Here is a 13,112-nt window from a genome sequence, read left to right as displayed (position 1 = left end):
GGTATAATTACCAGAATGCATCAGTGATTATTTTTCTGAGAAGATAAATGAATAGTGTCAAAAATAAAATTATAGAACATGTCAATGATTTAGGTGTATCGCTTTGAATTAAAACTAAGCGAACCGGAAGATGAGTACGAAGGAGAGGATTTTCCCGAAATCGTACCTACTTACTTTCCAATTAGGGCTTCAGCCCGGTGCACGGACCGCGCAGTCTATATCTATAAGTCTATGGTAGTACCTATTTCAGGGCAACATAACCGCATTAAAGAAGGTTGCATGATTGTTGGGCCATATCATATATGAAGTGTTAATTAAAGATGAAACTTTTTGTTAATCAAATGAAGAATGAGTAAAACGTGCGTGATTGACCGATGCTATTTTAATGCTATTCATAAAAGAAAAAAAAAAAAAATCAAAATCTAGACTGCTACGAAAGCACTCTAGACTCACCTAGCATGTAAGTATAATGTAAAGCATATTGCACACTTCAATAACGTATACTTTTTTCACAAGTATATTTTGTATACACTACCGGCGGAAAGTTTCCGTACAAGAGTTGGAAAAAGTGCCGGAACGGTGTTTTATGCCATTTCGCCGGTAGTTGGCCTAGGCCAATTTGACTAACGGCATTTTAAAGAGGGGGGATTTTTACCTACATTTTGGCTTTTCAAAAAAATTTGTCCGATTTTTTTGACACTTAACACACAGTTTTGAAAACGACCATTTCTTGTCGTTTTTATGTTCTTTTGTGAGTGGACCCCATTTGCACTAAAAATCTGTTTTATGCATTTCTCCGACTAAAGTCATAAAGGGGGAAGCCTAAGCTTCAATTTCGTTTTGAAGAAAAATTTTTGTGTTTTTTTTCCCAGAAATATTTCGTTTTTTGATAAAAAAATAGACAATTTGAATATTGCTTCGGAGTACGAAAACGACGAGGTTTACAACAAAACCTCAAGACGGTAAAAAGTTGCATTACTTCTTGTTGAGTTCATGAGAATTTTTTCAGATTCATTTTGCGAAATGTTTTTTAATCTGTTTCCGGTCGAAGCTCGATTGATCTCAACACCATGATAATGATATAATTAAATTTTCTACTTACATACACATACATACATATGTATGTATTTTTATTTTATTAAAAATACATATTAAAAATTCATCAAGAATCATGGTTTCATGTATTTTTCTTCGTAGAAAACTACGACTTTTCATGAAAATCTATGAAAATGAACAATGTTTAACGTAAAATCATGAAAATATATAACTTTCATAAAGCGTGATAGTTTTACGTAGATTTTCGTAGAAAAGTATGAATATCTATGAAGATCTGCAATTGTAGTTGAACGGAATAGCTTCTTTCGATTGATCAGACTAAAACTCCGAGGATCTACGAAAATCTGAACCTCAAATACGCACTGAATATAAAAATATGAAACTCTATGGAAAAACTACAACCGCGTAATTAAGTAGTATTACGTAATAGTTTCCAACGATTAAGCAGAACAAAACTGTGACGATCTACGAAAATCTGAGCTTGGAGTTCCAAACGTTGAAAAGTAAAACTTTTCTTAAACTCCATGAATTCTCATGAAACAGTACGAATTTTCACGAAAATATATGATGATCAACAATTTGAGAAATCAATTTAGATTGATAAGATTACGAATATGTATGAGAACGTATGAAATACTATTTTTGAGCCACGGCTAGATGTCGCATCTCGCTAACAAGGAAAACTTATCGCAGACAAGTTCCTAGCAAAATTCGGGTCTACGTCCGAAAACTGATCTTCTTATTTTCTGACCCTGAGTATGATCTAGACGGATTTAGAGAATTTGTCATGTATTTTTGAACTCACCATATCTCAATAAGTGAGTCCTAACATTTGTTATTCTACTAAGCCAGGAATCCTACTATATATTTTAATATTTTACAACAAATTGTATCAATCTCAACATTTGATATAAGAAAAATGATCGCGCAAATGCGAGCCAATCTACACTTATCTATTAAAAACGCCGATAATCTATGAAAAACTATGAATTGTTAGAAAATCTAAGTTCAAAAACTATAAATCGGTCCAAATCCTCTACTTTTGCATAACAATTTCGGTAAAAACTTGTAGAAATTTTCATAGAAATTCGTAGAATTATTTTCACTAGGATCGCTGTATTGTCGATTTATTGTCGATAGAACGAAGGTTGTGTAAAATGACTTCTCATGAACAATAGACAATGACAAAATCCAGTTAGCTAATACACTGTCTGTTATTCCTTGCCCGTGAGTGAGACCACCACAATACTTTTCATTATTAGCATCACAGTTTGTTCGATAGTCATATCACTCCAGATTCGGGAACAAAATTCATCCGAGTGGCGAATAGTGAAATATCCATCGTTGGCAAAAGCTTAGATTCCAGCTCAAGATATCTTGCAGATACAGTTGTGCTGACTTTGCATACAAAAAATGGCAACTTCGTTCTGCCTCGAAAAATTGTTTGACCAGAGTTACCATGGTAAAGTATTGTACCCATAGCTTTGCCGTTGGTTCACGTGCCTGGAGATTTGCCAAAGACTCTAGGAACTTGCGCGAAATGCTTATGAACATTCTTCGCGAATGGTGGTTCAAAACGATGGACTTGTAACATCTTGGAGGAGCTCGGTCATTGCTACGCGTTCTCAATCGGTGAAATCCATTTGCTCCCACACAATTCTCGCCGAAGCTGTATATGTCAGCAGATTCTCTCTCAACCCTCTACTGGCATAAGTATGACTTGATATCATTTTTTAAACAGAAACAGGGGCATAGACGAGGCTCAACAATTCTTCAAGTCAATTACTATAGACACAATGTAACCAATTGCTTCCATGAAAGACATCGGCAGGTGAAATCCTCCTAGTCTTACGACTAAGTTCTTCAAAATCAAATCTGTGGGCATTGATGCAACGATATCTCGTGATTTAATGTAAAGTGGTTGATTGAAAGTGACGAGACATTTGTTGTTGCCCTCACATGATCTACTTTTGTCGACGGCAGAGAGTAGTAGAGATGTGTAAACGGTGTCATAAGTGCTAGGTGGAGAATTTATAAATGACATGAACATAGTACGTGACTTTTCGTAAGTCATGTCCAAAGTCACTTGTTCAATGATTCCATTCCACCCCGGAATGTGGAGCATGTTCTGTGATTTTCCATACAACCACAACGATAGTCACACGATGATAATACTACCTCTTGCAAAATTGGGTTTATTTCTTCCAGATCTAGTATCCCTATGTTCTTAAACCCCAGTTCGATTGATTTATTAAATACTTGTAGAGGAACGTGACCGAACGTACCCGCGACAATGGCTGATGGAATTTTACTTAAGCGTTTAATTTTTACAATTTGGGTCACGGTAGGATATGGTGTAACAGATTCCTGGTCGCCCATCACATGGAATGTATTCAAACCATGCAATGTACCTATGTTCATATCTGCATTATCAAATACAAACTGCGAAAATATATGTGGTAAAACAGTTGAATCTGGCTTACAAATGATTGTAAGAAAATACGATTTCTTTATCTTTGGTTCCTTTTATCGCCGCCCCCCAGTGCAACTACACAGAATAATATTAATCATCGTAACTCAACCATCCTGCAGATAATTGTGTTGGAGTAAATTAGGAATTGATATCGAGTTATTTCAAGTATACAATATGCTCACCAAACGATGCTTAGTGTGGATGTCGTGACTAAGTAGAACTCTATCAAGTCGGCCTTCTTCACGAATCAGCATTACTTTATCAAGGCGTTGAGCATCCGATGGCATATCGGTTGTTGGGGAAAACTGGTAGTACGAACATTCGGTACCAAATAAGTCCATTTGGCAGTAGCATCCAGATTTTGAAAATTCCAGAAGATCTTCGTCCTTGAGCAATGTACCTTTTGAAAGTCAAATATTATTACCATATTGATATCCTAGAAGAAAGTGCACTTTTTGTGCTCGGATGATCTTTTTTATACTGTTGCAGGAAAGATTACTTTATATATACTGATATCTGTCAAAAAAGACGCGTAAACTATACTGGCCCTAAATGTAAAAACCAATTTTGTGCTATTAGCTTATCCTCGAAAACTCGTCTTTTATAAATTTCACAACTACAGAGATGAAACGTTTATAATTTATATAACACTAATATGGTTTACGCGTCTTTTTTTGCCTGCGTACCGTACGAAAAGTAGGATCGTTTTCGCGACAGTACGAAAAAACAGGGCATCGGAGTGCGCTAAAGTGCAATTCTACGCCCTAGTACTGAAAAGTGCTCTTTTTGTAATCTGCTATAAAAAATAGTAAATTGTGTAACAAGGAGACAAACGTGGTCTTTTCGGGCCGAGCGTAAGTTTGCAATATGATTGCGAGTTATAGGTGCGCACGTATCGAGCCGAAGGTGAGTGTAATAGTCCAGGAAACGGGTAGAAAAAAGGGCAGTTTTATGTCACGGCGTGCAGAAAGGATGAAACCTGCGGATTCTGGTAACGATTATAGCCCACATGAACGCCTTCTACTTTCCAACCAATGATTTAAGTGTCTAAATTTTTTACATGCGTTTAAAGTTTTGAAAAACAGGTTTTCTACTAGGATCTCCTAAACTATTAATTGTACAGAAGAAAAGTTGAATAACCTTTTGTAGGTCTCAGAAAGACAAACAATTTCGATTTTGGAAAATTGAAATCGGTCAATTAGTTCTCTTGTAAAAAAATACAAACCGGCTGAAATGGCCATTTCTTAATTAACTAATTATGAATCCAATAATGCATGTATGGCTTTAGGAATCTTGGAAAATATGTCTCTTAGGGTACTCAAGAAGCTCGCAAAACCGGGGCTCGATCGGATGAATAGTTTGTGAGAAAAGCTATTTGTTATGAAAAAACCGACTTTTTTTGCAAGGAATTTGCAGAGCTGCAGAGCGTCGTACAGCAATTTAGTTAGCCGATTTTTAATCGAGAAGGATGTTATTATCATGTTCACTTAAGGGCGAAATGATTTTTTATTATTAAGTTGGTGAAAAATGGCTCCAAAAAGAGGGTATGTTTTTCAGCCATAAACAAATGAAATTTCATCGCCAATTTTTACCTTACAGGACTACGATTAGTCCCACTCGAAAGCAGTTATTTTTTGACGAATTTACAAAAAAAAAATTTGCCAAAAGTCAATTAGGGAGGGAGATAATTTTTTTTTTTCATTAATCTACAAGTACTGAAAATCTGCAGTATACGTCACTTGGACTATACCATTTTCAGTACTGACAGTACTTTCAGTCAATTTCCGAACACGCCCGTAATAGAGCGCCGATTATCCGAACTAATTGGGACATCATCCAGATAATCGAAAAGTCTGATAACCGAGCAGACCGTAATAGAATATGTACATAAAACATCAGATGCAGTATCGAGGCTTGCTTTTTCACAGCTCTACAGATGAGTAAGGACTCGCACTGGAAAACCGAATGCGTGCAAGCTCCTGTCAGGCGAGAGGAGGGGAGGAACGCCGCGCAAGTCTAACCTTGCGATGTCGTGCAATAATGTATATATGTAACGGCCTGTTATTAGAAAAACCGCAAATTTACACTGAATAATTTTTCTGATTACTGACATTTCGGATAAACCGAATCATCATTCGGATAATTGAGGTTTCGGATAAACCAAATCACCGTTTGAATAATTGACGTTTCGGATAAACCAAATTACCGTTCGGATGATTGATGTTTTGGATAACCGACGTTCGGATGATCGACGCTGTGATCAGTGAGCATAGACAATAATTAATATTAGGTATTTAGTGGTATAAAGCAGAATACATGAACATATCAAATAAATTGAATTATTTAAAAATTATAGGAAAAATCTTACGCGAGGAGGAGGGGGATCGCACCACATTTTACCAGGGGCTAGGGCGGGAGGGAGGGGAGGGGGTCCAAATTAAAAAGCCACATCTCATATAGTATGTGAATACTAGACGTCCTCTATTCGTTCAGAGCGGTATGATAGATATATAAAACGTAAAGTTTAACTCACGGTCGAGATGAGACATGATGGCTTTTTCTGCAGCGCCGCCAGCTTCCAAATACAATCTAATTATTTCGTAAGGTGCTTTCGGATTTCGTCCTGGATGAAAACTCACTGGGCATCCCAATTGTGCTTGTACCGCAGCGGTTGCTTGTATTGCTTTTTTCTCGAAATCTGCGTTTGAAAATTACCAGTGCCATATTTGTTATGAAATTTTAAAAGGATTTAAAAAAATGCTGTACTAATCTCAGTAAAGTGTACGAGGTACTGCAATTTAAAACCTTACGAATTTGAGAGAAACATTCAGATTCGCTGACGATGAACTAATATAACAATGGCGTGTGGCCTACTGTAAAACGTACCTACATCATAAATGATTACGTATTATCAACGCACGTGATGTAAAAAGCATTATTACTATTCGTTCACTATTATATTTAGTATATTTCAATACGTCTAAATGTCGAATTTACCATGAATGGGCCAAGTACTACCCACTTCTCCAATGAACCCGGCCTTGACACCGGGACTACCTTCGCATTCCACCGTCATTTCTTTCAAGATCAAGTCATACATTTCCTCTACACTGATGTTGAGAGTCGCTTCGGTTTGTGTGGATGCAACGTAATGGCCTGAAATGTATTTCGTAGTACCAAATTTTTTATCGTGTATAGCTTATGTTACTGTACACAGTTTCTAAGGAAGATGACCAAACACCAACTACAGTGACATCAATCAAGTTACAAATATGAACGTTTTCAATACAGCATGAAGGAAAGAACGAGAAAAAGGTAATAAATAACACCGGCACACAAAAAAAAAAAGTTGTTTGTACATTTGACCGGACCCACCTATAGACATGTAATTCGACCCGCTGAATCCGAATTTGAAGTCCGTTTGGACCGGTCACCCTCCAGATTTGAGTAAAATGCAAAAAACCCAAAAAACGCAAAAAATTGAGAAAAACTGCAATCACAGCGATGAAAAAATTTTTGTGGACTCGGATCAAGTATGATTTTCATGTATTTCAATTCACTGAATCTAAACCTGATCGTTCATTAGCCCGTTGAGCCGTCAAAGTTTGAAAGAATTGCGAAAAACCGAAAAAAATTGCATAAAATCATGATAAACCGAAACTATCGAGATGAGAAAAATTTTTTGGACTCAGATTGAGTATGATTTTCATGTATTTTGATTCACTGAATCTGAATCTGAAGTTTTTTTGTCCCATTAACGTTGCAAAATTTAAAAAAATCTGAAAAAACCACAAAAATTGGGAAAATTGCAGTTATAAATATGAGAAAAAATCTATAGATCTATAGATCTATAAAAACTCAAAAAACCAAAAAAATTGGAAAAATTGCAGTTATAATTATAAGATAAAATCTATAGATCTGTTCCCAATTTTTTTGGTTTTTTGAGATTTTTTAAAATTTTGAAACGTTAATGGGACAAAAAAACTTCAGATTCAGATTCAGTGGAACAAAATACAAGAAAATCATACTCAATCTGAATCCAAAAATTTTTTTTCATCTCGATAGTTTCGGTTTTTCATGATTTTATGAAATTTTTTTCAGTTTTTCGCAATTTTTTCAAACTTTGACGGCTCAACGGACTAATTAACGTTCAGATTTAGATTCAGTGAATTGAAATACATGAAAATCATACTTGATCCGAGTCCACAAAAATTTTTTCGTCGCTGTGATTGCAGTTTTTCTCAATATTTTGCTTTTTTTGGGTTTTTTGCATTTTACTCAAATCTGGAGGGTGACCGGGCCAAACGGACTTCAAATTCGGATTCAGCGGATCGAATTACATGTCCATAGGTGGGTCCGGTCAAATGTACAAACAACTTTTTTTTTTGTGTGCCGGTGTGATCTATGAAGAGATTCAGTCGCAAAATGGTAAGCGTCGTCTTCTTCCTTTAGACTTTAGTCTATATTCCTAATATGAGGACAAGTGTCTATGTAAAACGGGAATCTTTAGTGAGTAGACGTATATTGGTATCATTAATTAAATGAATAAAGCAGATGTTCTGTTGGCAGTAGTTGTCGCTACCTTGAAAAGCAAAAAAGAAAAGATTGCTAATAATTTGCAATAAATTGTGTTAATAATTTATTTACACTCTACTTGCTGCAGGGCATTGAGCTCTAGATGAAACAATCGTCAACAAACACATGTACAATTTTTGAACGGGTGTTGTTTACATTCTACAGCTACAGACTGGAACTTTAATAATAAATATATGAACGAAAATTTGAAATGTTCCAAAAGAAAACTCATTTTCTCCATATTTTTACAGAATAAATCATCTCGGTTAATTTTTGGAAATGGCTGTATAAGTATTCGATTTCGACATGGAGCTACCATTCGCCGAAAAAAGGTGTTCCAAAATATTAATTTTAAATGTTTGCTCAAAATATTGATTTATTTAAAAGTTGCTGTGCTAAATGTGTTCATAAATTACTTTTGATATAAACGACTTTAAAGTTTGACGTTTACTGTTTTGCGCTGCAACTTGATAATTGTTGCTAAGCCTCATTTCTATCTGATGCTCAGCCCATACAGAGTCTCTGACTACGAGATCATGTTCTTGATTCTGTTTGTATAATTTAATTGGTTTGCACATTACTACTCATAATTTCTCGCCAGCACTTATGCATCACTATATCAATCGCTCCGTCTTTTATGCGTAGATGATATATTGAGTATATGATTACTCGTAGTATTGTCGGTATACCCTGGCGAAGATGATTTTTACCACTTTCTACAAGTTTTTAGAGAAATTTGAATATTTCATACAATTTTGTACGAAAAAATTTTTAGTACAAAAAACATGCATAATTTCACTTAAAAACTTATTGGTTTTAATAAAAATTTGTATTTTTTCACTGAAAAATATACGACCATTACACTAGACTACAATTTTGAAAGAAAATTAACAATTCTTTATGAAAAATTATGCATATTTACAATTTTGTGCAAAATCGTAATACGAGATGTTCTAATTTCTGTAAAAATGCGTAGTCGTAGAAATTTTCATCAGGGTATGCATGGACGCCTCATAACATTTGGAGTCATTTTTAAACAAACTGGCGGTAGCTGGCGCGTGCATTTTCTGTTTTCACATCTATGATTTTTTGACTGGTGACGCCATTACTTCTCATATTGTTTTACTGGAATCGAAGCTTGAAAACCTGCTTTATCTGCGAATAGAGCGCTATTCTCAAATTCATAAAATAATAATAAAATCACTGTCAGATGGTTTTATTAAAAGCTTTGATAAATCGAATATTAAGCCATTCCAACTGATTGAACAAATCATATCTTTAAAAAAATTGGTAAATCATCCCACCATGCTCTTTTCAGAAGGTCTGAGTCATACTTGGGACTTCGTACGAAAACCAGGGAGAAATTTAGCCTGTGAAACATGCATACCGCGTTACATGGTTTTTTTTAAATCGAAAGCGCATTTTTTGATTACTTTCGGAATCGTTATGGCGAAAGTTATTCGCAAGGTGAAATAAAGAGAAGTAACTAAATGACATATATGAGTCTTACACCTCTATGACCTAAACGAAAAAACAAAAAATTAATTTCTCTCTGCCGAGAGGAAATGGTGAAACTTGCAAGTTCAGCGTCCGACTGCGCATGCTAGACCTTACTTGTCTTGTCGTGCAGGCTAGCCACCTCGAATTTCAGCTCTAATATGCTACTTGTACGTTGCATACATAATGCGAATTTTTTGAATTAAGTAAATCCAAACAATTGATGTATTGCCTCGGGTAGACTTTGAAAACTGTCATTCTTTAATGGCTGATTCCAATCATCAGGAAGGAAGAGGGGACGATCATTATAAAAACATATCGGATCTTGACGACAGAGGTGACACAACTCAAAAATTGGCGTTTCTCAGATAGTACTACATTTCGATTGCCGAGATTAGAATCTATAACCTGCTTTCAGTGGGTATGCCTGACTTGGCCTATAGCATTGCAGCGAGCTGTTAGCTATATAGCCTATGTATATAGAAATCTGTGCCTTTGTCGCCAAGGTGCGATATTTTTTCAATTCGCCACTTAACGCGGGAAAGCTTGACATCTCATACTTCGTTCCGGATTGTATAGTTCCACTGGCTTACGGATGAGAATGTTGCTACATACGATCTTACAAACCAATAGAGTTGTTTACTTTGAGCATACCGAGTCGGTCACTCAGCTGCTAATTTTCACCATTTCTTCTGGGTACAGCATTAAGTTGTAGAATATAATCGTTAACATTACCAGTGCCTGCAATGACGTGTATGCCAGATGCCTGACTGACATGCTTCATGAAAGAGATATCTCGCAATAGCCCGTGACTAGTGTTTTCGACAATTGTACCTCCACCGAATTTTTTCAATTGATCAACATCTGCCAGCACTGCATTGTGAGTATCTATATCGTTGAACACGATGTTGTACTCACTGCTGTATCTGTGAATTTGCAATGAAATATGTATGTATAATATACATATATATATTGTTACAACGGGGGGAAATTACGAAAGATCTAAGAGAATCAAAGAGTTCTCTGTGCGATTTAAGCGAACGCCGAGCCAAAGAAGTCTCACGAACAAGGAATATTAGAAAGAAAATAGATGTATTTGGACACAAGCTCTCTTTTTAAAGTCTAGAGACTGACTGTTTTTACAATAATATCGGTTGACGCAGCAACCTTATTCTTTTTAAAGACATAAGAGGTTTATAAACGTCTTTTATCTATGATGACTACTAGATCATTTAAAAGGGGACAAAACGGGTGATTTCACCCTTTGTAACATTACTCCCCCTCGATAATAATATCGGTTGACGCAGCAACCTTATTCTTTTTAAAGACATAAGAGGTTTATAAACGTCTTTTATCTATGATGACTACTAGATCATTTAAAAGGGGACAAAACGGGTGATTTCACCCTTTGTAATATTTTTTTTTTTTTTTTTAGAAAGAAAATAGATGTATTTGGACACAAGCTCTCTTTTTAAAGTCTAGAGACTGACTGTTTTTACAATAATATCGGTTGACGCAGCAACCTTATTCTTTTTAAAGACATAAGAGGTTTATAAACGTCTTTTATCTATGATGACTACTAGATCATTTAAAAGGGGACAAAACGGGTGATTTCACCCTTTGTAACAATATATTAGGTGTCCCTTAACAGGGGTGTTTTCGAATTTGTATGCTCCCAGGGGCTCAAACGCTTCCAAATCAATAAAAGAATCCACTAAAAATTTCAGCACTTAATATTAACTCTAAGATAGTCTGCTTTCCCGCCAAAGTTTCTTATGGAAATAACATGTAAAAAATATGTGTTTTTCTTTTAAATTGTGTACGTTGGTGACGAATTGACCTGCAAGAATGAGAAGTACATATTTTTATAGGAAATTTGACGCTCTGTAAAAAAGGTCTCTTACGTTTTTTGCTAAGTCTACTGGTTCAAAAGTTATTCGAGCTCAAAGTTTAATTTATATAAAATTATCAATATTATCGAGTATATTTAAAGGATTAGCAGTTGTATGATGAAATATATTGCATTTTTCTTGCAGTTTACTTTATTTCAGATCAATTCAAGTGATTACATTATGCTAAAACCTCAATAGATGTAAATTGAAAATCATATTTTACTGTTAATCGATACTGAGATTGATGCAACTCTAAAAGAATTTAAACTATCTTGTTTTATATTGATATTGTAATAATTGATGTTTTTAGTAAAATAAGTAATTTAACACTTCGGCATCATTTTTGAGTTGATAATTTATGCCATCTATTTATACAATTGCTAATCCTTTAAAGATACTCGATAATATTGATAATTTTATATAAATTAAACTTTGAGCTCGAATAACTTTTGAACCAGTAGACTTAGCAAAAAATCGTAAGAGACCTTTTTTATAGAGCGTCAAATTTCCTACAAAAATATGTACTTTTCATTCTTGCAGGTCAATTCGTCACCAACGTAGACAATTTAAAAGAACAACACATATTTCTTACATGTTATTTCCATAAGAAACTTTGGCGGGAAAGCGGACTATCTTAGAGTTAATATTAAGAGCTGAAATTTTTAGAGGATTTTTTTTTATCGATTTGGAAGCGTTTGAGCTCCTGGGAGCATACAAATTCGAAAACACCCCTGTTAAGGGACACCCTGTATGTATAATATACACACATATATATATATATATGTATATATTATTGTATAGTATCATGAGCAGTGGATAATGTTATTTAACAATAACAATTATCTTAGAGTTGATATAAACGAGCCCAAGGTGGTACTCAAAGGATCGACAATGTTCCAGAAAGGTGATTTTCGAAACACGTGTAATTGTTGTGATATGAATAATTAGTGTTTCTCAAAGTTAAAAAAAAAACCTCTCAGTTTTTTGCGGATTCCCGTAGTTTCAAGATGTCTATCATTACTCTGGTTTCCTCGGAGAAAAAATATGTCTTAAGTACGTTTCCGAAATGTAAGACTGTGATTTTGTAGGGAAATCAGTAAAACAACCAAACGTAAGGAGTAGGTTTTAAGAGGGTGCCCTGGTCGATTGCGACGTTTACGTATGTATCTCCAAATATCGAAGTCCACGTATCTCAAACGCAAAAAAGCGCTCAACAGCCTTGCATTCTATACGCAATTCTGAACAAAAACACTCTTAACACATTTCCATTTAACACAGAAATAAAGAAATGGTACGGTTTCTACGAAATCGCAAAAGTAAATTCGTAGAATTCGTGCAATTTCTTTATTTTGTCGTCAAATGAAAATGTGTTGGAGTTTTTTTTTATCACAATCGCGTGTAGATTGGGGCTGTTAAGCCCTTTTTGCGTTTGAGATACGGGAACCTCAATATTTGGAGATATTATACATCAATGTCGAAATCGACCAGAATACAGTAGACAGGATAGCCCGGTTATATTCATAGATTCCTGCACCGACACGTTACCAGCCGCGGGGTTCTAATCGATTTACCCCAGGGTAACCAGTCTATGTGCTATTTACCGACGGTGGGTAGTTCAT

General features: G+C 35.2%; 1 protein-coding gene across 2 annotated transcripts in view; it reads right to left on the bottom strand.

Annotated features, from left to right (window-relative positions):
• Positions 1-13,112, bottom strand: part of LOC124222641 (phosphotriesterase-related protein) — a 37,792-nt gene that overhangs the window by 5,772 nt on the left and 18,908 nt on the right. For both annotated transcript variants that reach the window (XM_046633815.2, XM_046633816.2), the window contains exons 3-6: positions 10,337-10,527; positions 6,527-6,685; positions 6,063-6,227; positions 3,712-3,929 (exon numbers count right to left, since the gene is read on the bottom strand). In XM_046633815.2, the coding sequence (XP_046489771.1) occupies positions 3,712-3,929; positions 6,063-6,227; positions 6,527-6,685; positions 10,337-10,527 (733 nt within the window). The remainder of the gene's footprint in view (positions 1-3,711; positions 3,930-6,062; positions 6,228-6,526; positions 6,686-10,336; positions 10,528-13,112) is intronic.

This window comes from Neodiprion pinetum, chromosome 7 (assembly GCF_021155775.2).
Source record: "Neodiprion pinetum isolate iyNeoPine1 chromosome 7, iyNeoPine1.2, whole genome shotgun sequence".
Lineage (NCBI taxonomy): Eukaryota > Metazoa > Arthropoda > Insecta > Hymenoptera > Diprionidae > Neodiprion > Neodiprion pinetum.
Note: the sequence above shows the minus strand (reverse complement) of the source record. Positions and strands in the feature narration are given on the sequence as shown.